General features: G+C 36.8%; 2 protein-coding genes across 3 annotated transcripts; one reads left to right on the top strand and one right to left on the bottom strand.

Annotated features, from left to right (window-relative positions):
- The first annotated feature begins 2,396 nt into the window (after positions 1-2,396).
- LOC131154551 (MYB-like transcription factor ETC1) lies at positions 2,397-3,815 on the top strand. Its single transcript, XM_058107381.1, has 3 exons — positions 2,397-2,725; positions 3,115-3,199; positions 3,331-3,815. Exons 1-3 carry the CDS (start codon positions 2,674-2,676, stop codon positions 3,416-3,418), a joined length of 225 nt encoding a protein of 74 aa, XP_057963364.1. The 5' UTR covers positions 2,397-2,673; the 3' UTR covers positions 3,419-3,815.
- Positions 3,816-7,426: 3,611 nt separating this feature from the next.
- LOC131154550 (uncharacterized) lies at positions 7,427-25,981 on the bottom strand. 2 transcript variants are annotated; one of them, XM_058107379.1, is made up of 4 exons: positions 25,774-25,981; positions 23,519-23,636; positions 7,769-7,860; positions 7,427-7,678 (listed from the first exon to the last, which is right to left on the bottom strand). In XM_058107379.1, the coding sequence occupies exons 1-4, from the start codon at positions 25,787-25,789 to the stop codon at positions 7,614-7,616; spliced, it is 291 nt and encodes a 96-aa protein (XP_057963362.1). In that variant the 5' UTR covers positions 25,790-25,981; the 3' UTR covers positions 7,427-7,613. The 2 variants fall into 2 exon arrangements, with proteins under 2 accessions (XP_057963362.1, XP_057963363.1); XM_058107380.1 differs by lacking the exons at positions 7,427-7,678; positions 7,769-7,860 and adding an exon at positions 21,860-22,117 and having other exon boundaries at positions 25,774-25,942.
- Between the last annotated feature and the right edge of the window lie 501 nt (positions 25,982-26,482).

Here is a 26,482-nt window from a genome sequence, read left to right as displayed (position 1 = left end):
GTAATAATACAAAACATCATGAGCGCAAAAAATGAAAACCAAATAAGTCCAATCGAATCATTCCCCTGACTTGTTGAGGAAGATCATCTTGGCAACTATATGATCGGGAAATACTAGATTCACCGTATTTGATAAAGAAATCTACACTTTTATTCGTCTCCCTGTAAACATGTTCCACTTTGAACTATATGCCTCTTAATGTTAGTATAAATTATTTTTCATATGAATTGATGAAAAAGAATTCATACTGGAGAGTTAAAACATTTTTAATTTAGGATACATGTAAAAAGGATTGAAGAATCTCTTTGCCCCCTTTACACCATGATTAGGTTCCCACAAAACATTCACAATATATTTATTAAAACATCATGTACTTAAAAAAAAAATGGACAGTAACTCGTCAATAAACAAATTGTGCACTAAATTCTTATAAAATATTATTTTCTAAAGTAAAATTGTCCTTCAATTTAAGTATTACATATTAGACGCTTAAAATCAAATTCTCAATTCAACTTCGCTTTATAAATTATAATGCTAAATCTATACTTTTAAAATTTTCATCTCGTAAATTTATAAATTGGATATTAAATTTTTTTATTTTTTTACTGGTTTTGTTGAGCTCAGTGCTAAAAGTATACATATAACATTTTATTTTTACTTATATATGAATTCTTTTGTACCAACTCTAAAACAGGACCCCAGGATTCAAAAGCCATGTGTTGGGATAAAACCAAGATCAAGCATGCATGCCTTTAGAGCCTCATGCCCTAAATAATGGAAGGTACCTAGGACCAACATTGTCCCCACTCTAGTATCCCACACCATTTTCTTATACCACGTTCCTCATATTTCTTAACATAGCTGTCATTGTTTGGTCCAGCATATCATGGAAGCTTTTAGATGGGGCGCTTAGGCACAATCGTAAGGTTGTCGTCGTGTGAACTAAAGGTCACGGGTTCGAGACATGAAAAGTCTCTTACAAAAATGTAAGGTAAAGCTGCGTACTATAGACCCATTGTGGTCCGCCCCTTTCCTGAAACCCTTATACGCGGGAGGTTTGTGCACCGGACTGCCCTTTTTTTTTTTTTTTTTATGATGGAAGCTTTTAAGGTCCATTTGTCTAAAGTGAATTGTTTAGATTCCGTTAAATTATTCTTGTACCCTATTTGAAAATATATCTTTTGACTTTACATTTAGATTTGTGTGAATTTGACAAATTTTAATATAACTTTGTATTATATTTTATCTAAATTCACACAAATACAAATCCAAGACTTATCCCAAACACAAGGTTAGGGGTTGATAAATGGGTTAGCGGGCCAAATTTGGACAGATCGTGAATCATAAACGAGTACCCGTTAAGAACCCGTTTGAAAATATAATTTATTTACTTTAAATTTTTTAAAATATTTCATATAAAGTGACATATTTAAAGAGAGAGAGAGAGAGAGAGAGAGAGAGAATAGTTCTCCTTTATTTTATTTATTAATATCTTAACAAAAAAAACATAAAATGTAAAAATTAGTATATTTCTTTAATTAATATTTTTTTAAATATTATATATATATCAAATTAAATGGGTCTCTTGATAGGTACCCAACCCAAACTTGCCCAACCCCTTTATTAAATGGGTCGAGTCGGGTGACCCGTTTATAAACGGGCCGAATTCGAGATGGCGCATTTATAAACGGGTTACCTTCTACTAAACCCAACCGAATTTAAATAAGCAGGTCACAGGTCACCCGTTAGATTTCAACCCGTTTTGTCACCACTACACAAGGTTAATTGTGTTTGAAAATATAAATTTGGGAATTCGAATTTGGGTTTGTATAGATTTGACTGAAACACAATACCATTTAATCTTTACGACTAAAATAAGATGATGGCTCGTAAACTACAACTGCTACTTTATATATTGGACTTAAAATCTACTTTTAAGTTTTAACACGGACTTGCAACAAATTAGTAGTGACTATTAAACCATGAAATAGTTTATACTGTTATTTCTTCACCACCAAGTGCAGGGATTAGGTTCCAACCACGTTATATATATACACACGCACACATAGGTGCCGATATACTTTTCCCATCTTTTCTGCTTGCTTCTCATCACTAATCAAAACTCCTACAAGTAACCATGCTACTATGTGTACATGCAAGGTGTGTTTATTTATACATCTATATTTACTACAAGATGTTATATTAATATTTTGACTACTAAAGTAAAGCAGGATCAAAATTTTAAGACTCACAACGAACTACATCTTTCAATTACATGAATTATAAATTCAAATTCTAACGAGATATTTTGTGATTGCTGCATTTCAAATTAAATTCTCATCCGCATAGCTTCCATGATTAGTGTATTTATATATGCCTTGTCTATGGGCATATTCAGACCAACCAACCCATTCAACTAACCATCAAAGAGGGTAGGCTGCGGGCCTTTTCTCCAGCTACCATTCTTTATTTGCCTAATACAGCAGATAGCCGTTTGGCGTCTTCTGCTATCTTTTCTTATTAATATCAGTACTAAAGCGCCTCCAGTGACCCAACAGCAACCTCCCAAGGTCTCTTCATTTAATTCATTCCGACAGGTGACTTCGATACATTCTGTGCCCTCTCTCTCCTCTCTCTCTCTCTCTCTCTCTCTTCAGTCTTCACTTCAAATTAATGGCTGACTCCGAACACTCTTCTTCTGATGACATTACTGTGAATTCTCGAGGTACCCATTGCATAATATAACCACTCCCCTGTTCTGATCTTTGAATCACCACCCACTAATTTATAGGGCATGTCCTTCTCAAGGGCAGTTTTTTCCTGCTACCCTTTTTCTTCTAATGCACTCTCTCCTTGAAATTGTTCCATTGCTGGTACACCGTAGTCAGGAGAGATTCAGTCTCTGTTCATAAATCAGTAGTAGAGGTTCATAAATCAGGAACAAGTAATCCTGATTTTTCCGTTACCAGTATTACAATATTTCATTTTGCTAGTCATCATGTTCTGTGACTTTTATTTTTGTTAATAACTTTCTATTTCTATATGTTTCTGTTTTTTGCATAGTTTAACTCTCTTTTTCCTAGTTTTTCTTATGAAATTTGGTGTCTGTTTCAGAGGAAACCAGCGAGGAATCAAGGGCTGATTTCTCAGAAGATGAGGAAACACTGATAATTAGGATGTATAACCTGGTTGGAGAGAGGTTGGTATCACTTTCTTTTCTTTTCCATTCTTAACCCTGTATTTCTCTGTAGCCTTTTCCAAACTAATGTATAAGATGATTAGAATGAATGACTCATGAATGACCAATCCAAAACCATTCATTGTGAGCAGATGGTCGCTAATTGCTGGAAGAATCCCTGGAAGAACAGCAGAGGAAATTGAGCAGTACTGGAATTCTAGATATTCAACAAGTGAATGAAACCCTAGTTGAAGATTTCTCGACAAATACGAGAGGGTTTTGGAGTCTAAAGGCAGATTGCATGGCAAGGTTTGGGATTTGGCTGAGTGTTATTTTGGATTGGGGAGAGAAAAATAAAAGCTGTGTTCAGTATTACATGTTCCCATCCAGTACCCATGCAGCTGCTTTTCTCTTCTGTTGTGATGTTTGATGTTTGGTGTTTGGCTATTTGTTTTCTTCCCGTGACTTATTGTGAATGTAAACATGCTCATGTGAGTCTTAAAGGTACAGGCTTCCTGTAATTTCATTTGATTTGTTTTCTTTGGAACTACTCTCAAGGATGGCACATCTGCATTGTCAGCCTCCATTGTACTTGTCAACTTAAATTTCCTATGGTGATCATCATCTTCAAAATCAATCCTCTGTTTCAACATTTCATTTATGAAAATTTTACATCATGCTTTGTAGTTTCTTGTCCAGCATGACAAGAAGCACATGCTCCACCAGTAGCTGTTACCCATTTGGAGCTAATTCTACGTTGTCTTTATCTCGAAGTGAACTGTTTCTATAGAAACAAAAAGAGCATGAGACGCCTGCTTTGTTGCGCCCAGTCCTCCACGACACTGCTAAGCATACTCTTTTCCTTCTCTGATTTTCTGGTAAGAGTTGGAAGCAATCAAGTCTTACGAGGCAGATTCAAAGTGTCACAATCCCCCATCAAGTGTGTATTAAGAAGATCTTGATTTTATAAACACAGATTAGATCTCAAACTTGTGAAGCGCCTTTCATGTAGCAAAGCTGTATGGCTCAACAGGCTAAAATCGACAGTACCCCTCGCCGGAGTTCAGCCAAGATCCCTTACACAAAACCTACTAGTGAATTTTATAAGGCATATCACTGTTGATCAGTTCGCAAGAAAACATAAAGCTTTTAGAGTTCATAGTTAGGATGCTGGCGCTACAGGTCTAAACATTTGATGAAACAGGAACATGTTGTTGCTAAGAAATGCTTAAAGGGTTTCCATTTCTAAAAGGAGATTCAGGTACAGTTCTAATCATTTGATGAAAAACAGGAGTATGCTGTTGTTAAGAAATGCTTAAAGGGTTTCCATTTCTAAAAGGAGATTCGGATCATGGCAGAAGGCAAGAAAAAACTACTAATAGTGATCTATGTAATTTGGATTCAATTGAAAAAACACAACATTCCTTAACTGTACGAACCCCAATACATCTACTCATATTGAAGTATTGAGTGTTTCAAGTTTATTGACAATTTTTGTGCCTCAACTATGCCATTATACATTTAAACCTAAGTTTACACTGTTAAATGTTATCTAGAACATAAAAAAGGGCAACAAGAGACAATTTAAGGCATAATTTAGAGATTAAACCCAATTTTTCTTAGGCTGAAGTAGGGGTGAGCATAATTTGGGGAAACCCGAATTAACCGATTTAACCGACCAAAATTGGTTGGTTCGGTTCGGGTAAAAAAACTGGTTCGGTCGGTTCGATTGGGCTTCATCAAAATTCAGAGAATCGGGTTTCGGTTTAGTGAACAGGGAATATAAATTCGGCTAACCGATTAATCGATTTAATAATTAATTAAATTTCAAACATAAATTAATATACACCCCTGCTGGCTGAACCTGCTAATGAAATCATCAGCCCTGCGTCGACCCCGTCGTTCGCCTCCCCATAATGCTCCGTCGTTCTAGCCTTCCCCTCCCTCACAGTGGCCGGCCAGTGGCTCTCAACGATGTCGCTCTCCTCGAAATGTGCGAACGCCAACTTCGCACTCGCCAACTTCTTCAGCTTCTGCAGCAGCCTCACGGGGGATTCACGGGACGCCGGCCGGGTGTCAGACTTCACCCTACTGACGCAGCGGCCCTGTATCATCCCATAAACCTCGTCCATGGTTTGTTGTCTTTCTTCTTCTTCCTCCTCGATATCATCTACAGCAGCCTCTAGTTCCGAGGCTTCGACGACTTCCGGCGCCGATTCAATGACTTCCGGCGTCGATTCGACGATGGAGGGGAGTGGGGTGGGTTCCGGGGATCTGTAACTGTAGAGGTTGATGGACTTGAGCCACTGTAGGACGGAGGGAGATCGAGGGAGCTGAGGGCACGGCGGTGAGTTGCAGAATTGGTAAAAAATTTATAATTATATTTTTTTTTTAATAATTTCGGTTAAATTCAATTAACCGAATTACCCGAACAGGTAATTCGGTCGGGCAAGGTTCGGTTAACATCCCTTATTCGGTCAATTCGGTTAATGGAAATGATTAACCGAAATTTTCGATTAATTCGGTTAATTAACCGAATTTCCTCGAACCGACCGTTTGCTCACCCCTAGGCTGAAGGGTAAATTTTTGGGTAATCCTTCATTTCACTTTTTAAAGGGAACCCTCAGCTTGGAGCCTTGGACAAGACTCCCATTGTGATGTACTATGGCCGTAGCTGTAAGAAGGTTCTAGTTCACATACCAACAAGCTTCCAATTAATGGTTTACAGTCTTTACCTTGACAGCCTTTAGTTCTCTTGTTGGCTTCAGAAACCATGTTTCTAAAACATAATCACATATAAAAATATCAACCCAGTAAAGATTGTCAGGTGCTTAAAACCATGTCATCTTGTACCTCTTTCAAACTGCTTGAAATAGTCCTCAAATTTTACCAGAAGAATTAACCCAAGGTGAGGCTAAGAACACAACTATATCACAAAGCAAATGAGTACTTGTCACCATGAAAAGTCCTCTTCATTCCCTGAAATCCTTAACACCCAAATAATAGCATAACTAACAGAGAGAGAATTATTTGAGTCTAACCCAAGGTGAGGCTAAGAACACAACTATATCACAAAGCAAATGAGTACTTTTCACCATGAAAAGTCCTCTTCATTCCCTCAAATCCTGAACACCCAAATAATAGCATAACTAACACAGAGAGAATTATTTGAGTCGTAAGTTGTATTTTTGGACAATTCTTCAGCCAGTTCAGATAACATCTATTACTATCGGAAAGGGTTAATGCGGCATCTGGTTTCTTTAAAAAAGCCCTGCAAAGATATCAGAAATCACTTGAATTAATAACATTTGAAAATAAAAAAGATATAAGAGGGTGAATTAAGGACTTTAAAGGCCAATCATGCATATGCTCTCCACTTTGAAGTCACCACCATGAGCCCAAGACAAGCATTCCCATGTCTTTCTCAATTCCTCCCCAACCCTCAACATCAACCCCAATCCTCAACCTTCCTATGTCTGTTTTGAGGACACACCTAGCCCTCATTGCTGAGTTTTGACTGTGGCGGCAAACAGTCCCCCAATGAAGTGGATCATGAATCAAAACTTCCTTGCCTACCAGTCTCCAGCTGCCTGCAAAGCTCCTGCCGCTCACAGTTCTGTAGTCAATGTAGCTCATTTAACATTTTGCCTTCTTTGGGATTCAGGTTTGCATAAATTTGGAAAGTAGTCTAGTGGGTTTCTGTAACGCTTGGATGGTTTCTACTGTAGTTTAACTTCAACTGCAATCAAAGCTTTGTTTCCTTTGGTTTTAAACTTGCAAGTTGCAACTACACATTTAGGGCTGACAAAGCATTGGTTTTTTTTTTTTTTTTTTTTATCCAGTAACAATCGTGATCGGACACAGTTGTTTGTTTCGAATGAACCTCAAAAATTTCGATAACAGGATTGAGATACCAGACTGGTTTGGATAGACTTCAGTTTTATCCTTCCAAATACCTGATTAAATTTGATTATATATTTCATACAATTTTTCATATACTTAAATTGACAAACTTATTAAAAATTCTAAGGTTTTGATGAGGCAACCTCAACTGTCCTAAAGGGTAACATGCATTTTCCAAGAAGTAAACTTGAAAGCATTGGACACTTTTTTTAAGCAAAAATAAAAATGATAGTCCTATTTATCAACATTTATTTCTGCACTCATATCATCGAAATAAAGCATTCAATTATAAATTACTAAAGAATACTTTCTAATTTAAATTAATACTATATATAGTGGAAAAGATACTGCAAAGAGCTATGACTATTAATTTCATTAACAAAAAAAGAAACCAAGTACAGAACATGATTGTTGATAATTACAATCTCGGTCACAAATGAGCTCACAGTTACACAGGGAGGCCATATTTTCTAGATGTCAAGAAGCAAAGAGAGGAGTGCCAAAGAATGAAAACCTGCACATCTCACTAGTATTATACATTACTTTGTTTGTAAAGCTTGGTGTCCAGAACTTGCTTTCCGCACATTGCACATACACCTGGGCATTGCAGAGCAACTCAGAACATGTAGCCAAAAGGGGGAAAATGTACAATCTACCAATATAATAAATGCAAACAAGTAATATTACCTTTGGTGTAAGCACAGGTGTGACAGTACTTGGCATCTTGGTGTACTTGCTGCTTGCAGATGAGGCACTTGGCATTTCCATAAGGAGTCCATCTGTGGAGCAACTAATTCTAAATAAGAAAAACCGAGTTCATTGTACTCAAAATAATATAATAATGAGCTTAAGAGAAGATATGGTTGAATATGTTTTCATAAGAATTTCTCCTAATATTTTAACAAAATCCCAAGTTTCATCCAACAGATCCCATGAATGGGGGCATACAATCAAACTCAATATGATGTCCAAATTTGTGGTGCAAGGCCCAAGGCACACAGTGTTCAATGGTCAACAACATATACAACAAAAAACACACAGGAATTTTTCCAACATTAGGCCTCTAATTCTACTTTTCTTAGATGATCTTTCTGATGCATCAGCACGACAGATGTTGAGTTGTGGCTCATGTTTAGAAGGGTTATCCTTTGCGCCCTGAGCCTCCCATACGTGAAATCTCCCAAAATAGGAAAGACCCAGTGGCACATTGGAGGAATGCCCACCCCCACAGACAATAGAGTTTGGCTTTTGAGTCAGAACATAGTGTCATTATACTATTGCATAAGGGCATTTGAGGAGTGTGATTAGGAAGAGAAACCTACTTTTAACTTCCCATTTGTTGTTTGTCGAGGACACTATCATTTTCTGCAAAATTAGGGAGATCAAACTCTAGTATTTGAGTGTACTTATAAACTTCAGGGCAGATTCAAGTTCAAGAATCAATTTAGGCAAGAACGCTGAGTTTACTCTCAGTTTTAAGCTGGGAGTTTGAGATCCAATGAAAGAATGAAAAAGTGGTCGGAGAATTGGTAGAGAAATCTTTCCAAAGGCAACGGGTTTGCACTAATCAAAAGCATTTTTTCAATCTTGATCTAGTGATCGAGGACCACCTATACCCCCAAGGCTGCCCATTCGCACATGTATTTTAGGTGTAGATTTAGGAAGGTTTAGGAAAGCTGTATGGAGGACCTCTTTGTATTTTTTATCGACTTATTTTAGTATTTGTAATTATGTATTTTTATTTTTATAGGCTGCATAAACTGTGACAACCCTCCCCTTACCCTTTGCGAAGCAGGGAGCCTTATGGCCCGAGGATGCCTTTTTTTTTTTTTAGTTGGGTCCTATTTGTACATATGTATTAGTTGTATTAGTAGTATAAGTGCTGTTCATGTAAGTTATTGTACAGTTATTGTCTGAATCAGATTGCAGTTTCCCTCTCCTTCTCTCTCTCTCCCTCTCACTTGCAGGTTCTGCTCTTCTTCTTCTTCTTCCTTCTCTTATCTCTCTTCTGATTCAGTCTCTCACCTCTGTTCTGTTCCATTCTTCTCCTTCTCTGTTCTTCTCTTCATGTTCTGTCTCCCCACTGCTGCTGCTGCTGATGCTCTTCTTCTTCTTCTCTTCTTCTTATCCTCTTCTTCTTCTCCTTCTTCTTCTCATTCTCTCAATTCTATCTACATATATAAGTTCTAATATCTGTCCTACATCATCCAGTTGTCTTTTTTTATAATCCCAACCAGGCCTCTGGTAAAATGGCTGGAAAAAAATGGAGAGAGTTTTCCTGTAAGTAGGCAAGGGGATTAAATATAGATATCATTTTGTTGATCAGCAAACAGTTTGTAAACCAATGAAATGGAATTCCTGAGGGTTAAAATTATTCTAACTTTCAACAAGCCCTACTGGATAAGCAGCTTTGAAGATTTGCCATGAAGAGGCGTCGAGGGATTTGCTATGAAGATCTAACAGCCAGGAAGCATGGGGAGATCACAGGATTATTGTATACAGTGCGCAAGACATTTGAAAGGCATAATGAGAGGAGGGTGGTGATGCATTCTCTAAACATATCAGATTCAAGGTGGGGCTTGATCGTGGGGGGAAGGTTTCTGCATGATGTATGGAGACCTTTAAGGACCAAAGGTCTTTACAAGTGCATGAAATAAGGTTGATATAGAACAAGAAGAAAAACCTTGAGAAGATCCTTGCTGGAAAATATTTAAGAAGAGTTGGGTTAAGGAATTGTTGGGTTAAGTTAGTAGTTTATTACGTGTTTTTAGTATTAAATAGTATAGGATTATGTGTATTTGGGGGTCATCTGTAATATTTATGTAAAGTATGGGCTTGTTTGTAATTCATGTAGTTTTAGGGGTATGTGTATAATTTTATATGTTTAGGCTTTCTTATAAATAGTGTGTGAAAGTCATGTTGTAAGTTAGTTGTTGATTAATTTGAATTGTTGATTGAACATGAGTCCCTCCCGGTATTTCCTCTCTCCTCCCTTCCCTTTCCTTCCTCTTTTCTATTTCTTCTAAATTCTCCCATGGCAGCAGAACCTTGATGCTGCTCCTGCATCATTTGGTATTAGAGCCCAATCATGATCTCTTTTTCTTCCATTTCAATTCCTCCATCTTTTCCTTTCAATCTTCTTCTTCCCCCTCTGCTTCTCTTCTTCCTCACCCCCCCCCCCACCCCCCCCCCCCCCCCCAACTGTTCTGCAACTTCTATCTCCCTCTGCTGCTGCTTCTTCTCCTTCTCTTCTTGTTTCCTTCTCCTCCTCTGTTCTGTAATTTCATCCTCCCTCTCTGCTGTTGCTTCTTCTTTCTTCTCTTCTTGTTCTCTAGTTTTCAGCTCTGCCTTTGTTCTCTCACTTTCTGCTCTGTACTAACCCTCCCTTCCCTATTGTCTTTCTCTCTTCTTCTCCTTCTCCTTCTTCTACATTCTTCCTTCTTGTCTTTTCCTCTCTCTATTTCCCTTCCATCATTCTCTCTATCTGATTCTTATCTACTCTGAAATTTCAGTTCAAAAAAAAAAAAGAGAAAACTGAAAAGCAGTTCTGCAATTTCAAAACTTTTCAGAAATTCCAGTCGTGTCCCCTCTCCTCAAGTTTCATCGCCGTCTGACCGCCGGAGGAACCCCCACGTGCCGGCAAAACATACTCCAGCCATCAGCCTTCAAGAATCCCAAGTGTCTAGTGTTTTTCTCATTTCAATGCCACCACCACTGCGCTCCCCACCCATTGATCTGCATTCGCCTGAAATTTCATCAACAAAATCTCCCCACTGGCGACTCACACGCCCCACGCACCAGCGCGCATGAGAAAGTCTCCCAGGGTCTTCTGCATTTCCTGTCTCGTGACAAATTTCCTGCAGCCACAATATTTTGAGTTTCTCCATGATAATTTGATATAAAGCTTTCAGCAGGACAATCAATATCAAAGTAAATTAAAGATAGATTTTTTTTTTTTTTAGAAATTGGGAGTAAGGCTTGTGTTAAGGGTTGTGATATATAGCTGCAGCATGTATATGGATAAATTCAGCAACATGGTGACAAATTGTAGGAAAAAGGAATGCCATTTGCCAAACTTTAGGCACAATTTCAAGCTTTTCAACACCTTTCTCAAGTGTGGAGAAAAGGTTTGCAAAATCATCATTGATGGAAAATGCCCAATGAATGTGGTTTCCATAAATGGAGTCACCCAAATGCAGCTTCATCCGGAACCCCACCCAAAACCTTATGTGTTATCTTGGGTTGATAACTCTATTGTACAAGTTTATAAAAGATGTTTGATTCCCATCCAAATGGGTGAATATTTGCCTAATTTTTGGTGTGATATCCTACCTATGAAGATTGGCCATCTACTCCTCCTTGGTTCTCCTTGGTTGGATGATTTAGGTATGACTCAAGGACATGAGAACACGTCTTTCATTAAAATGGGAAAAAAATCATTTTTAAATCTGCTCTACCAATGAACCAGGACAAAGAATCTGAGGTTAGTGATCATGTCAAAGTTAATCAAATTGAAGACACTACAAGCAAGGTAATGGGAAGTGTTTGAAGACATCCAAAGTCCTTCAAACATTCTTATTATAGAGTTGGTCGTCCCTGATGAGTTCACTGATGCTAATTCTCAAGTCAACTCTATTGTGCTGCCAATGGAACGTGATTTCTTGCCTTATTCAAGCATTGTCTTTCAAAACATCCAAATTTGCTTCTCCCTTTTGATCCTCCAACATTTCAAAATTTGAGGTCGAATTTTTTCTAACCAGGGGAGACTTGATGTAGGACAAGAAGTAAGACCTTGGGAAGATCCTTGCTGGAAAATAATTAAGAAGAGTTGGGCTAAGGAATTGTGGGGTTAAGTTAGTAATTTATTATGTGTTTTTAGCATTAATTAGTATAGGATTATGTGAATTTGGGGGTTGTTTTTAATATTTATGTAAAGTATGGGTTTGTTTGTAATTCATGTAGTTTTAGGGGTATGCGTGCAATTTTATATGTTTAGGCTTTCTTATAAATAGTGTGAAAGCCATGCTGTGAGTTAGCTGTTGATGAATTTGAATTGTTGATTGAACATGAGATTCCCCCTGGCATCTCGTCTCTCCTCACTTCCCTTTCCTTCCTCTGTTCTATTTCTTCTAAATTCTCCCATGGCTGCAGAACCTTGATGCTGCCCCTGCATCAAAGGTTGTTCTGGTGACAAAATACATGGAAGTTTTTTGGAACCTAAGATTTATCAAAAAAAACTTTGCATCTGTAAAATGGAAGATAAGAGGTTCCTGCAATGTTTTATGGTGTCATGATAGTATTAGTTACCAATACCAATACAGAGAAAAAAAAACAAAAAAAAAAAGATGAAGAAGAAGAATTGGAACAAAAGTTCTAAAACATGCTACATTTTCATTCTAGAACACAAGATGTTGCAATCATAATTTTTGTCCAAAATTTTTCATATAACATTTATTTTTAAAAGTAAAAGTGGTTCACTATCACATTATAATTTTCTTTTCAGTCATTACTAATCTAACTCACCAAACAAAATCTATTTTAGATGTAGAAACACCTCGACCTCTACAGTTAAACATACTAGTGCTCTTACACATTTCTCACCTTTACATCTACATGGTCATATCCCTAATATACAGCACTTCAGAGAGTATGCAGTACCACAACCCATTCCCATTCCAGGAACCAGAGTGTTCCCCTTTCTAGGTTTCAATGGGGACCATTATTCACAAGTGCAAAGATGTGATCATCTGGGGGAATACTCATCAAGGGTCCTCATTATGAAATACACATTCCAGCTTATTACTAAAGATGACACAAGTTCGTTCCCTTAGAAGGCCATTCAGAGACCAAATGCTCCCTTGAAGGCAACTTTTTCTCATACGGACTGCCAAGGGGTGACCCATTATTACTCTTGATAACTTGAGGAAGAACCAGATTTCAAGAAATAACTACCAAGATTTTTAAAATCAGGATCCTAAATAGGATTGCTAGGAGGGTTAGCAGGATCATAAGATTCTACTTGCCATATAAATATATATGAAAAATGCATTTGCATGTTATTTTTTCATAAATTTCAATAACATGACCTACAAAATTGGCTAGTAAGCCATCAAGACCCAAAAAAATCACAAGCAGCCATACAGTATAGCCCTTGTATGAAAACAGAATAAATACTTACAACAAAACAAGAACATAATTCTTGACACTGATCAATCAGAAAACAGCTACACATAATGAACACCTAAACTACAAATTTTAGAAAAAAAAAAAAAAATCTTAGCAAACAAAATCCAAACTATCGAGCTAGCTTCCCAACATTAATGTCAACATCCAAGCCACCATTTGTTTCTTCAATATCATTACGAGTCGAAGACCATCATAGACAACTTCATCAAGCCTATCATTAATCATCACTAAGGCCAACTGCATTAATGCATCGTCTATCTTCATTCTTAACCTAAACATTAATCATTAATGCTCAAAGCATATGATAGGATACCTAGGGAAATTCTATGGTGGGTTTTAGAAAAAAAGAGTGTATGTAGTAGGTATACTGATGTCATTAAGGATATGTACAATGGAGTAATAACTAGTGTAAGGACTATAGATAGAGAAACTAGAGAATTTCCTTTTTCTCAGCTACATCAAGGATCTGCTTTGAGTCCTTATCTTTTTGCTTTAGTGATGAACCAATTGACTATGAGTATTCAAAAGAAAGTTTCATGGTGTATTTTGTTTGCAGATGATATTGTATTAATTGATGAAACTAGGGACGGAGTAGAGGCTGAGTTAGAATTATGGAGAGAAGCTTGGGAATTTAGAGACTTTAGGATAAATAGAAATAAGACAAAATATATGAAATGTAATTTTAGTAATGATAGGGGGAATATTGTAGACAAAGTTGAACTTGATGATGAATAAATAAATAGTACTTGTAGATTTCAATAACTTGGATATATTATGCAAGCTGAAGGAGAAATTGAAGATGATGTAATGCATAGAGTTAAAGCAGGTTGGGTAAATTGGAGAAATGCTTCAAGTGTCCTCTGTGATCGTAGAATGCCCTTAAAATTGAAAGGGAAGCTTTATAGGACAGCTATAAGACCAGCTATGCTATATGGACCGGAATGTTGGGTGATGAAGAAACATAATATCCAAAAAGTAAAAGTTGTCGAGATGAGAATGCTTAGATGGATGAGTGGTATAACATTAAAAGATAAATTAAGGAATGAACATATTCGCGGTAAGTTAGGTGTAGCTCCTATAGAAGATAAGATAAGGGAGGGAAGACTCATATCGTATAAACACTGGCAACGTAGGCCGCATAATGCACCAGTGAGGAAGAGTGAGTTAGTTACCATAGGGGGCAGTAGAAGGGGTAGAGGTAGACCTAAAATAACTTGGGAGGAGATAGTAAGGATTTAATATCCTTGAATTTGTCAAAAGAAATAATCCATGATCGCATAAATTGACAGAAAATGATTCATATAGCCGATCCTACCTAGTGGGACTTAAGGCTTAGTTTTTTTGTTGTTGTTGTTTGTTGTTGTTGTTTGTTGTTGTACTTTCGCTTATATAAAATAAACCAAATCAATTCCTAAGTCGTCTATTTCGTGCATAAGTTACAAAGGAGAGAGACCAAGCCCATAGAACAAGTAATCTAGTAAATATTTTAAAAAGTACAAATATATGTAGGAATCTTATGATCCTACCACAATTCAACTACAATCCTACCAGTCTCACAAACCTATTATGATCCTTCTAATTTTTTATTCTATATTGGATTAGGATTGTTTTGGTAAAGTAGAATCATAGGATCATATGATCCTAGGATCTGGATGCCGATTTAACAACCAAGATAATTACCTTAGTTGTAAAACCACAGAGGAATAAGTTGATCATCTGTTAGTACTTTTTTCTTTTAAATTAGTGATCATGTGTTACTGCATTGCTTCTAGAGAGGTGCAGGCTTTCTTTTGCTCCTTGTTTGGGACTGCATGGATAATGCTAAAGAATGTGACAGAGCTTTCAAATTGTTGAAGGAGCAGATGTGTGGACAAGTAAGATTGGGAGATCCTTCCAGGATGTGTCATGTGGGGCATTTGGAGAAAGAGGAACCAGAGAACTTTTGAGTTTGCTTGTGATATTTTCAAATTAAAGGAGTTCAATTCATCACTTAATCAGTTGTCTCTTTTGTCTTTCCAGTTTTTGCTTCTTGGCACATTTACTTCCCAACTACATCATCGTGTCCCATTTTGGCATCTTTTCTAATACAGTTATACTCTTACTAACCATCAACAAAAAAATTTCAGTTATATTACCCTTTTTTCAGCTCCTGATGGATGCCACAAAAACAACAATGATGAAATTTGCATATAATAGGACTCTCGTCCATCGAATTTACACGTATACACAAAAGCACCATGCTATGGCTTGACCATGGAAGAATCACAATGTGATTCACTCAGGAAAAAAAAAAAACAAAAACAAAAACAAAAAACAAAAAACAAAAAACAAAAAACAAAACAAAAAAAACAAAAAAAAAAAACAAAAAAACAAAAAAACAAAAATAGACAAAAGAAAAACACTAAAACTATTGAAAAAAATTGCAAGAAATTTTTGAATTCACAAGACTACCTCTATCATTATCACTTCCAGTTAGCACATTACTGAAAAAAGGACTTGACAAGATTAAATGATTTAGTAGATGTGAAGTGGTAGAACTAAAATAACTTTGAGCGAGAATAATAAGTAAAGCATCAAGAGGAAAAGGTTTAGACAACAGAGAGTGATTTAGTTGATGTTCTAGGCTACAGGATGGACAGGCATTAAGCGAGAATAACTTCAACTGAGGTAGTAAATAAGGATCTAACAACACTCAAACCTTCTAAACAGGTTGCCCTAGATCAAGTAGAATAGAAGAACTCATATAATTGATTCCACATAATGGAGTTAAAGGTTTGGTTGTTCTTGCACTACAACAAGAGAAAAAAAGGGTGCCTAAATGATGAAATAAGATCTAAAAAAACTCAAATTTTAATAGAGTTTGGCTTTTTCTACTCAAAAATATCAAGAACCATATCTATGAGATCCATTAGTACACAAAATGAAGTAAAATGTCTCTCTCCCTCCCTCTCGTGAACTACTCCTTTCTACCCTTCGTTCGCTCAATATGCTATGGAAGTTCTTGTGGTAGCCGATGCTAAAATGATCAATCCATATCAAAGGTAAATCTTTCGATCTGGGATTAGATAAGGTCAAAGGGTTTGCGTCTTTGCTGGTGGTTGAGAACAATGTCTCGTAACAAGTGGATTAGGTTTTCCAAAGAGGTTAAGTCTTGGTTCGCTGATGCCATATCTACTTTCAATTGCATACAAGTGGGGTTTCGTTCTGTTCAATTAGGTTTTACGAAGCTTTGGATGTTGATTAAATGGACAAAGGTAGGAAAGTACTGTTAGGGTTGGGATGGAAAGGGAAGAAATTTTCAGTTTTTATTCCCCACAGTGCTGTGGCAAAGCTTCATGGGTTTTTTTCTGCAAGATAGTAAAGGATGTTCATGAGGAAACTAGGAGTGTAGGTGCAGATAACTCTTCCCAACAAATCATGGAGTCAAGTGGTGCTGGAAGGCAAAAATTGCAAAGGTGATGCCTGCGGTAGTCAAGCCCATTCTGTAAAGCAGGGTCTGAAGGTTGGGAAACAAGAGTGTGCCATCGGTGTGGAGACAAACTGCATATAAATGAACCTAAGGCAATCGCAAATCAGTCGGCTTCAATCGAAAAGAGCAAGGAAGCTAGGGTTTGTGATAGAGCAAAGATGATCAGAGGGGCAGCTAGGGCAGCATTCAGGTAGGAAGCAGTGAAAAAAATTGGACCAAAATGCATGCTTCTCACTTTGGACCTGGCCCAGATAATTGAAAAAGGGGGTATTTCATTTTTAACTAAATTGTCCAATTATTTGAAAAGGCCCAATGCCTAGGAAATGTTGATATGGGCTTCAGTTTGGATTCAAAGGGAGGTGCTCCTCATATGGGCAAAAGGGTGTTGGTGATAAGCAAACATATTGATGTAGGACAAGAAGTAAGACCTTTGGAAGATCCTCGCTGAAAATAAGTAAGAAGAATTGGGTTAAGGAATTGTTGGGTTAAGTTAGTAGTTTATTATGTGTGTTTAGTATTAATTAGTATAGGATTATGTGTATTTGGGGGTTTCTTGAAATACATGTGTAAAGTAGGGGTATATTTGTAATGTAATGTAGTTTTAGTGGTTTACGTGTAATTTCATGTAAAGAGGCTTTCTTACAAATAGTGTGTGAAAGCCATGTTATAGGCAATTGATGAATTTGAATTGAAGAGAATGTGAGTCCCCCCCCCCCCCCCCCCCCCGGTTTCTCCTCTCTCCTCCCTTCCCCTTCCCCCTTCTCTTCTAATTTTACCATGGCTGCAGAACCTTGATGCTACCCCTGCATCATTTGGTATCAAAGCCCAACCTCGATCTCTTTCTTCCATTTCAATTCCCCCATCTTTTCTTTTCAATCTTCTTCCAACACCCCCCCCCCCCCCCGGTCCTCTTCTTCCTTTCCCCCACTGTTCTGCAGCTGCAATCTCCCTCTGCTGCAACTTCTTCTTTCCTTCTCCTCCTCTGTTCTGTAACTTCTCCCTCCTTCCCTGCTGCTGCTTCTTCTCCTCCTCTTCTTCTTCTTTCCTTCACTCCTTTCTTCTGTAACTTCTGCTCCCTCTCTGCTGCTGCTGCTTCTTTCTTCTCTCCTTGTTCTCTGGTTTTCTGTTTTGATCTCCTGCTCTCTTCCCTAATCCTCTGTGGCTGGCATTGCTTCTTTTCTGTTTCTCTTTTCCTTCTCTTCTTCTTCTTCTCTTTAATTCTCTCCCAGAACTCTCTCAACTCACTTTCTCATTTCTGAATTCTGTCGCTGTCTCTTGGCAGTTTCTGTCCAACAACTCCTCCAACCTCCCATCATCTTCTTTTCTCTCCTATAACTCTCTCAACTCTCTCTCTCATTTCTGAATTCTGTGGCTGTCTCTTGGCAGTTTCTGTCTAGAACCTCCTCCAACCTCCCATCTTCTTCTTTTCACTCCTTCAGTTTTTTAATTCTCTCTCTCTCTCTCTCTGAATTTCAGTTTAAAAATTAAAAAAGAAAAAAAAACTAAAAAGCGGTTCTGCAGTTTCTAAACTTTTCAGAAATTCCAGTCGTGTCCCCAAATCTCAAACACCACTTTCCACCAACCATCCTGTAACACCACCCACACCACCAAAAACAGAATCCCCTGAAACCCTTCCCCTCAAAATTTCATCGCTGTCCAACCACTGGAGGAACCCCCATGGGCCAACCAAACATACCCCAGCCATCGGCCTTCAAGAATCCCTAGTATCTTGTGTTTCTCTAATCACACCACCACCACCACTACCACTGTGCTCCCCACCCACTGATCTGCAGTCGCCTGAAGTTTCATCACCGGAATCTCGCTACCAGCAACTCATGCGCCCCACCCACTGGAAAAGCACATGAGAAAGTCTCCCAGAGTCTTCTGCAATTTCCCGTCTCGTGAGAAATTGCCTGCAGCCACGATATTTTGGATTTTCTTTGCAATATTTGAGCTGCGAGGAGATATTTTAATTGTAGAGACACTACATTACAAGAAAGCACGATAATTTGGCATGAAACCCTAGAAATTGTCACTGCCAGCATTAAAAAAAAAAGTTTTTTTTGCTGTAATTTTGTGAGCTTTTTTCGTAAATTTGTTTCATTTCAGCAGGACAATCAATATCAAGGTGGATTAAAGATAGTTTTGAGAAATTGGGAGTAAGGCTTGTGCGAAATTGTGTTAAAGGGTTGTGATATAAGCTGCAGCATATGTATATGCATAATTCAGCAACATGGTGACAAATTATAGGAAAAAGGAATGTCATTTGCCAAACTTTGGGCACAATTTCAAGCTTTTCCACACCCTTCTCAAGTGTGGAGAAAAGGCTTCAAAAATCATCATTGATGGAAATGCCCAATAAATGTGATTTACATAAATGGAGTCACTCAAATACAACTTTATCTGGAACCTTACCCAAACCTTTATGTGATATCTTGGGTTGATAACTCTATTGTACATGTTTATGATCGTTCCCATCCAAATGGGTGAATATTCGGCTAATGTTTGGTGTGATATCCTACCTATGAAGATTGGCCATGTACTCCTTGGTTGGATGATTTAGGTGTGCTTCAAGGACATGAGAACTCATGTCTTTCACTATAATGGGAAGAAAATCATTTTGAAGTTCGCTCTATCAATGAACCACAACAAAGAATCAATTATAATTACTCAGCTTGAAGACAATACAAGGAAGGAAATGAATGTGTTTGAAGACATCCAAAGTCTTTTAGACATTCCAGTTGTTTAGTTTGTCATTCCCGATGTGATTATTGATGCTAACTCTCAATTCAAGTCTATGATGTTGCCAAAGGATCGTGGTTTCTTGTATCACTCAAGCACTGGCTTTCAAAGAATCCAAGTTTGCTTCTCCCTTTTGATTCTCTAATATTTTGAAATTTGAGGCCGAATTTTTTCTAACTGGGGGAAATGATGCAGGAGCAGCATCAAGGTTCTGCAGCCATGGAGAAATTAGAAGAGAAGGGGGAAGGGAGGAGAGAGGAGAGAGGAGGTACCAAAGGGGGGGAACACACATTCACTTCAATTCCAATTCATCAACTGCCTACAACATGGCTTTCACACACTATTTATAAGAAAGCCTCTTTACATGAAATTACACATAAACCCCTAAAACTACGTTACATTACAAATATACCCCTACTTTACACAAATATTACAAGCAACCCCCAAATACACATAATCCTATACTAATTACTACTAAACATGCATAATAAACTACTAACTTAACCCAACAATTCCTTAACCCAACTCTTCTAAATTATTTTCCAGCAAGGATCTTCCAAAGGTCTTACTTCTTGTCCTGCATCACATATGATTCAGAAATTAAGTTTCTAGTACTGCTATGTTGGTTCTGGATGGTAGATAGGCCCAAAGTATTGCTCCCACTACTCAGAAGATGAGTAATGACAAGGAGGAAGATATACCTCTGGTAACTGAATTTTTATTCAACATCTAGCTAGTAGAAACATTATTCAGCCTACAGTTATTATGAATATGAATCAAAATGACCAAGAGTTGGAGGAAGCTCGGGATGTTAGAAGGCCAGATTCGGTTCAAGACTGGTGATAAATTTGCGTCTAGTTCCGTGGATGTATAAGAAGGTGGTGTTAAAAGAGATTCCATTTTTGGGGGAGAAATTGGATGATTTTCATATTTATACTGATAAATTCGAAGGCAATAAGGTTTATGCTTGTCAAAAGGCAGCTTTGATGCTGAATGGAAAAGATTTTTGAAGATAAGAGAGAAAATTCTAGTGAGTCTACAACAAAGGTACTAAGAAGAGATTCAAAAGGAGAGGTAGTATTTTGGAAGTTCCTCAAGTTGAAAAGAATGTCAGAGGTTCTAATGAGACTAGAAATGAGGAGATTTTTCAGATTCAGTAAGGGAAGATAACAGTGATTTTGATTGTGGTGGGACGTTTGTTGTTAGATGAGATACGAGAACAATATGAGTATGTTTCTGACTCCTGTGATGAAATAGGGGATTTATCTTATGTTCATCCACCCCCGTGGCAGGTCTGGAGGGAGTTTCTATCTTTGATAATGATGGGTTGGTGAATAAGGTACAGGTAGGGATGGAATTTTCACTAGTGGAGGAGATTCCGAAGGAGGAGTTAGAAGCTCAAATTCTTTTACATAAAATGGGTTTAAAGCTGAGTGATTGGAGGAAATGAAGTGCGTTTGGATGGTGGCAAAAGTCAAAAGGTGAAGGGTCAAAAAGGAACTAGCAAATTTGAAGAGTTCAATAAACTATGATGGAAAGGGATAAAAAGGGGGTCTCTTGGTTAATTTTATTTAGTTCTTTCGTGATCTTGTGTTTTTTTTTTTTTTTTTTTGTCTTCTTTTTTTCTTTTTTCTTTTTACTTGGTGGATTCCTTGTCTCCACACATTGTACCTTCTCTTCTTTCTATCTAATATACTTCCTTTTGTTATCAAAAAATATAAAAAAAGAGCATACAAAATGAAGTTATGCAATGGCCTGGCTGCAGAAAAATCACATATAATTCAACAACAAAAAAAAAAAACGGAGATGAGAAAATAGTTATCATGTAAAGCTCTACAAGGGAATGAGAGAAAGGGGTAGTGGGAAGAACTTCAACATCAAAATTGGATTGCTATAGTCATTGGTACCAAGAAACTATATTTTGTCACCATCACCTTCAGTGGATACTTACTCCTCCTAGATTCAAAATTATTTGGTCACCAAAGAAATCTAATCACCTTTTTTTAGCGAAAAAGGAGATTTTATTAAGGAGACAAGAGTACAAGGAGAATTAAAAATCCTCCTTAAAAGATACACCAAAGAACCCTAATCATAAATTTCTCCTAAATAATGAATGCCTATCCATTTTTTTTTTGTTTAAAGCACCCAGAATTGCATTGACCAAGATGACACCAAATTTAATGTCCCTGAAATTATTGTCAATTCCCAACCCTATCGTCCAATTTGTATCTATTTAAATGTTAAAAAAGATTAATACAAATTTACCAATCTGTGCCAGTTTCCAAAACAGTCATTAGCCCTGTATCAAAGGCATTGATGGGAATAGGCATGTGTTAACCCAGAACCTGCTGGTACATTAACATCTACCTGAGACACAGAACTGAAGAAATTTCCAGTATTTTTAATTTTCTGTAGTTTAAAATTTTGACCCACATGTTCACATCATGAGGGCAAGTCTTGACCTAATTGCAAGGATGGCTACAGCCAAAAGGTCACAAGTTCAAGTCCATGAAACAGTCTCTCTAAATGTAGATTATGTATATCTACCCTCAAAATTCCCGATACAGCATGGGAGCCTCCTGCACTGACTGCTTCTTATGATCAAATCATGGTTAAAAAATTTGCTACTATAAATGTACCTGCCACAAAATGAGGTGAAAGATTTAAATTACAAACATGTAAATATAATGCACAGAAATAATATAGAATGTGAATCAAAAGTTCACATAGAAATACATGGCATGGTTATCAAAATCCCAATCCTGATTGTGCGATTCAACAATATTACGATCCATACTTGCCTAATCGATCTGGATCTTAAGTATAATCTTAAATAAGTAGGATCCTAGTAGGATCTTCTCTGGATTGTTAGGATCTTAGGATCGCAATCCTATTTGTGATCCTACCGATCCTACTATTGCAATCCTACCAATCCTACTATTGCGATCCTACCAATCCTACATTTGCAATGGAATTAAGATTTTTCCTATTTAGGATATATATAAAATTGACCCAAACACTTACGTTTGCAGTAAACACAAATTTTGGTCTAGTTCGCTCAAATGCATTAGAATTAGGGCAAAATAACAAGCATGTTCTAGGATTTGTTCGATCCAAATCAAGAGAGCAGTTGAGCATCTCTTGAAAGCTCTCTTCCTTAAAAATGAAAAGCTCTCAAAGAGCTTAGAGTTCTTGATGGACAGATCCTAGGTTGTCTATCAGTAGGCTTGGATTGTTCCTTATTCCAGCAACAGTAAAGGTCAGCTAAGAGCTTTGAGATCAGCAAAGAGCTTCAACAAATAGGGAGTTGTACAATTAGGTGAGAGCTTAAAGTTGCAGGCCTATAGCAATTATGCATTATCTCTATAGTTTTTTTACTTTCTTCCTCTTCTTTTTCTCTTATTATCGACAAGCTAGAGACTACCTTTTTTTCTCAAAGCAGAGAACATATAGTTTTCTTTTCTCTCTTCTTTTCTTTGTGACTAGCAAAACATTCTTCCACTTCTTTCCTTATATTTTTTCCTACTTCTCCTCTTCTTCTTCTTATGGTCTAATGACAAAACAGCAGAAACTGAGAAATTTACATCAGTTCATTGAATTAGGATTAGCAATTTCTTCTTCCTTCTTCTCTTCATTCCTTTTGCTTTTGTTTTTAATTATAATTATTAAATAAATAAGCTAGCAACAGGCTACCCTATGCAGAGCACTTTGCAGTTCAGGCTATTCAAATTTTCTTTTTAGAGTCAAAATTGTTGAAGGAAAAACCTACTAGGTGCTAGCTAGCAAGCTAGCGACATTCCTAAAATTTGTTTAAATTTCTTATACTTACTACCAAGTTTTTAGGATTATTTTACTGCGAGTTGTCATAAATTGCGAAATATATAAATGTTTAATTTACTTTACATTGTAAGTAGAATCTTACGATCCATGATCCAATCCTACGGACCTTCCCAACAATCCTATGAAGGATCTCGATTCTAAGTTCTAACAACCTTGATACATGGATAATTTGAATATAGAAAAGGAGGGTAAATAACAACCTATTCTTCTTGGAAAGGAGCTTGTTCTCATTGATCTTACGGCCTCCACTTTCATTTGTGTTGCTAGCTCCTTCTTTCCACTTGTCTGGCACTATCACTTTGGTCAGCTTCTTCTCACCTGCCCAGTCAAACATATAAAAAAATATTCAAAAATAAAAAGAAATAAATGAATAAAAAGACTCTCTTCTCTCTTGTTGGGAACCGATGCAGTGAAAATCTACCTTATGAGAGAGAGAGAGAGAGAGGTAACTATCATACTGTTAGAATCTTATGATTCAAAATTCGGTTCACACAGTTCATATCAATTCCAACCAAATCAATTCAAATCTTACTAGCAAATCTAAAATCAATTGAATCTTTGCCTAAACTATCAATTCACCTCATGAATCTAGCAAATTGATTAAAAATCTATTGATTCACACAATTCTAGACCTATCACATCCCAATGAGCTTGACTAGTTTAAAACCCCTGTTTTTTTAAAAAAAAATTGCTATTTTTACACAATTTCCTTCTATTCCTCGCCTATGTCAGTTTTTTGTGCTAAAAAAAAAAAAGGAGAAAATAGAATTTAGGTATTACATTGCCTTCATGAAACCATTCTTCACTCTTGAGTATAGTGCTCCGCCATTGAGAAGAAGGGGCGGAACATACCTTAGCTAAGATGTTACGATTTGTTATGTTGTTAAGATCCAAAGTTTTTTTTCTAGTATTTGTTCAATTATTATCATTTTTTGAAGTCAATTATTTTTTTCTCTGTAATTCAAGAAAGAATGCATGAAATGTATTTTTTATTTGCTGATAAACAACAAAATTTCTTTTTCAAAATTTTTTTTTTTTCTTGATTCCTTTCCTGAAACAACATAATGTTCATTTTTTTATTAATATTTCTTGACTCATGCCCTTACTTTTCATTTTTTTTTTTTTTTAGGGAAATCACACGCATGAAATATGAATTTTTTTTATTGCCAAAATGTAAATGCATTGTACTATTTTGCTCATTGTTCATATATCAACATATGCATGTCATTTAGAATTGATTTTGGAAATTTATATCATATCTTATGATTCAATTCAATTCTTAATTCTCAATTCTGAAAATTGGTATTTCGATTCACAATGTAAACTTCGAGTAGACAAACATGGCAACTAAAATAGGAAGTTTAACCTTGCAGGGCATGCATACCAAACTTAAATTTTGCTTGGCATGTGCATGGTTTGTTTTTCCAAGCTTGTTTTCAAGACCAAGTTGTCATAAATTTGTACATGAATAGTGGAGGCATCTTTCTAAGGCATGTATGGTTTAACTTAGTAGCATGGTAGTTGTTCCTTGTAGACTCCTTACATGACTATGTGCATGGCTACTCTTCATAAGCATGCAATTACAAATTTTCAAAGTCATGTCTTGGCTTTGGTGACGAATATATAGATGTTATTGCATGATTATTAATGAGTAGTTGGTCATATACATGTGTATGGGTTTATACAAAGGAGTGGTGTCTTGTGACCATGCAAGATGAAGGAGAAGAAGTAGAAGAATAGAAAAGGGTGAGTTTTGTTTGGAAATTCAAGCGAGAGGAAGATTGTAACTCGTAAGGGTTCACCTGGGGTTCTTCTTCCTACGCATTTCTTCTCTTGGTTTAGAAAAAGGTTTGGTGGTTTTCACGAGTTGTGGGGAGAGGAGTATCAAAATTTTCTTGCTGTATTTATCTACAAGTTGACAATTACTAAACTCATGCCAAATGACACAAAGATGAAGCCCTTGTGCCAAGTCACATAAATTTCATTGTGCTGTGGCTGTTTTTTCTCGTTCTATTTCTTGTAAATTCATCTGTGCCTTTTCGCGGTGCAGTGATACTTGTGGCCCATCATCTCTCAATCAAATAATTAAATTACACTCTTCCTTTAATCTCACATTACGCTCTGATTAATTGCTAAGTAACTGTAAGAACAAAAGTAATAATTTAAAATTCTATATCTCAGAGTTCTGATTATTCAAGACCAGAAAAAACAAAAATATCCACTTAGCGTGATCTGATTATTTGAGCTAATTAAAACAAAATAAAAACTTTTATAAAGAATAAAACAGACTATAATATGAAATCAAACTCCAATTGTTCACCAATTTTAAAATAAAATTTAAAAAGTTTCTAGTATTTTAACTTTCTGAGCGGCCAAACAGATTATTTGGCGACAGATTTTATCGAAATAGAAATAACAAAACACGAAATCGAAAAAAGAGTAGGGAGAAACTTACACTTCTCGCACACCATTGTTGCTCGCCTCCGCCTCCGCCTGCGTCCCCGTCCCCGCGAAACAATGAGCCGATCCCAGAAAGAGAAGGAAAGATACTTTCTATTTGACGCGAATACCCTCAGCTAAGACAAAGAATTCCTTTCGTAGTTAGGCCACCATTAGAATTGCCGTCAGCCACTCAGCCGACCGCCTGGATTTGAAGGCGAGCCGGCTCACAATTTAGTGGGCTGGCCGTTTTGCTGCGGTGTGGGCCACATTTGTTTGGTCCAAAACGGGGTAAAGCCCAAGACGGCAGATTATAGTGGCCTCGCCCCCTCTCGCGCATCTATGGTAATGGTGGCAATTTCTACCATACCCACTTAACCCAATAAGTCTTTTAAATCTTTAACCTTAATTAATTTATTTGATTTATTACATTTAAAAATATATTACAAGCAAATAATTAATATTATAATTTGAATTTCTACGTACGTAATATAATTATATATTTTTCTATTTAAATATTTGTATAACTATATATACAATTTGACTTGATTTTCAAACTAATTAATATTCATGTATATTTGTAATTGTATAATTGGTTCGATTTATTTATATATATATATATATATATATTCGTAATTATGTATGTCGCAATGTCCCGGAGGGCCGCCTCCTAAAAAGGGGGGGCAATTCTTCGAGTCGCCTCGACTGAATGTCAATCTTGAAAT

The sequence above is a fragment of the Malania oleifera genome, chromosome 4 (assembly GCF_029873635.1).
Source record: "Malania oleifera isolate guangnan ecotype guangnan chromosome 4, ASM2987363v1, whole genome shotgun sequence".
In the NCBI taxonomy this organism is placed as follows: Eukaryota; Viridiplantae; Streptophyta; class Magnoliopsida; order Santalales; family Ximeniaceae; genus Malania; species Malania oleifera.
Note: the sequence above shows the minus strand (reverse complement) of the source record. Positions and strands in the feature narration are given on the sequence as shown.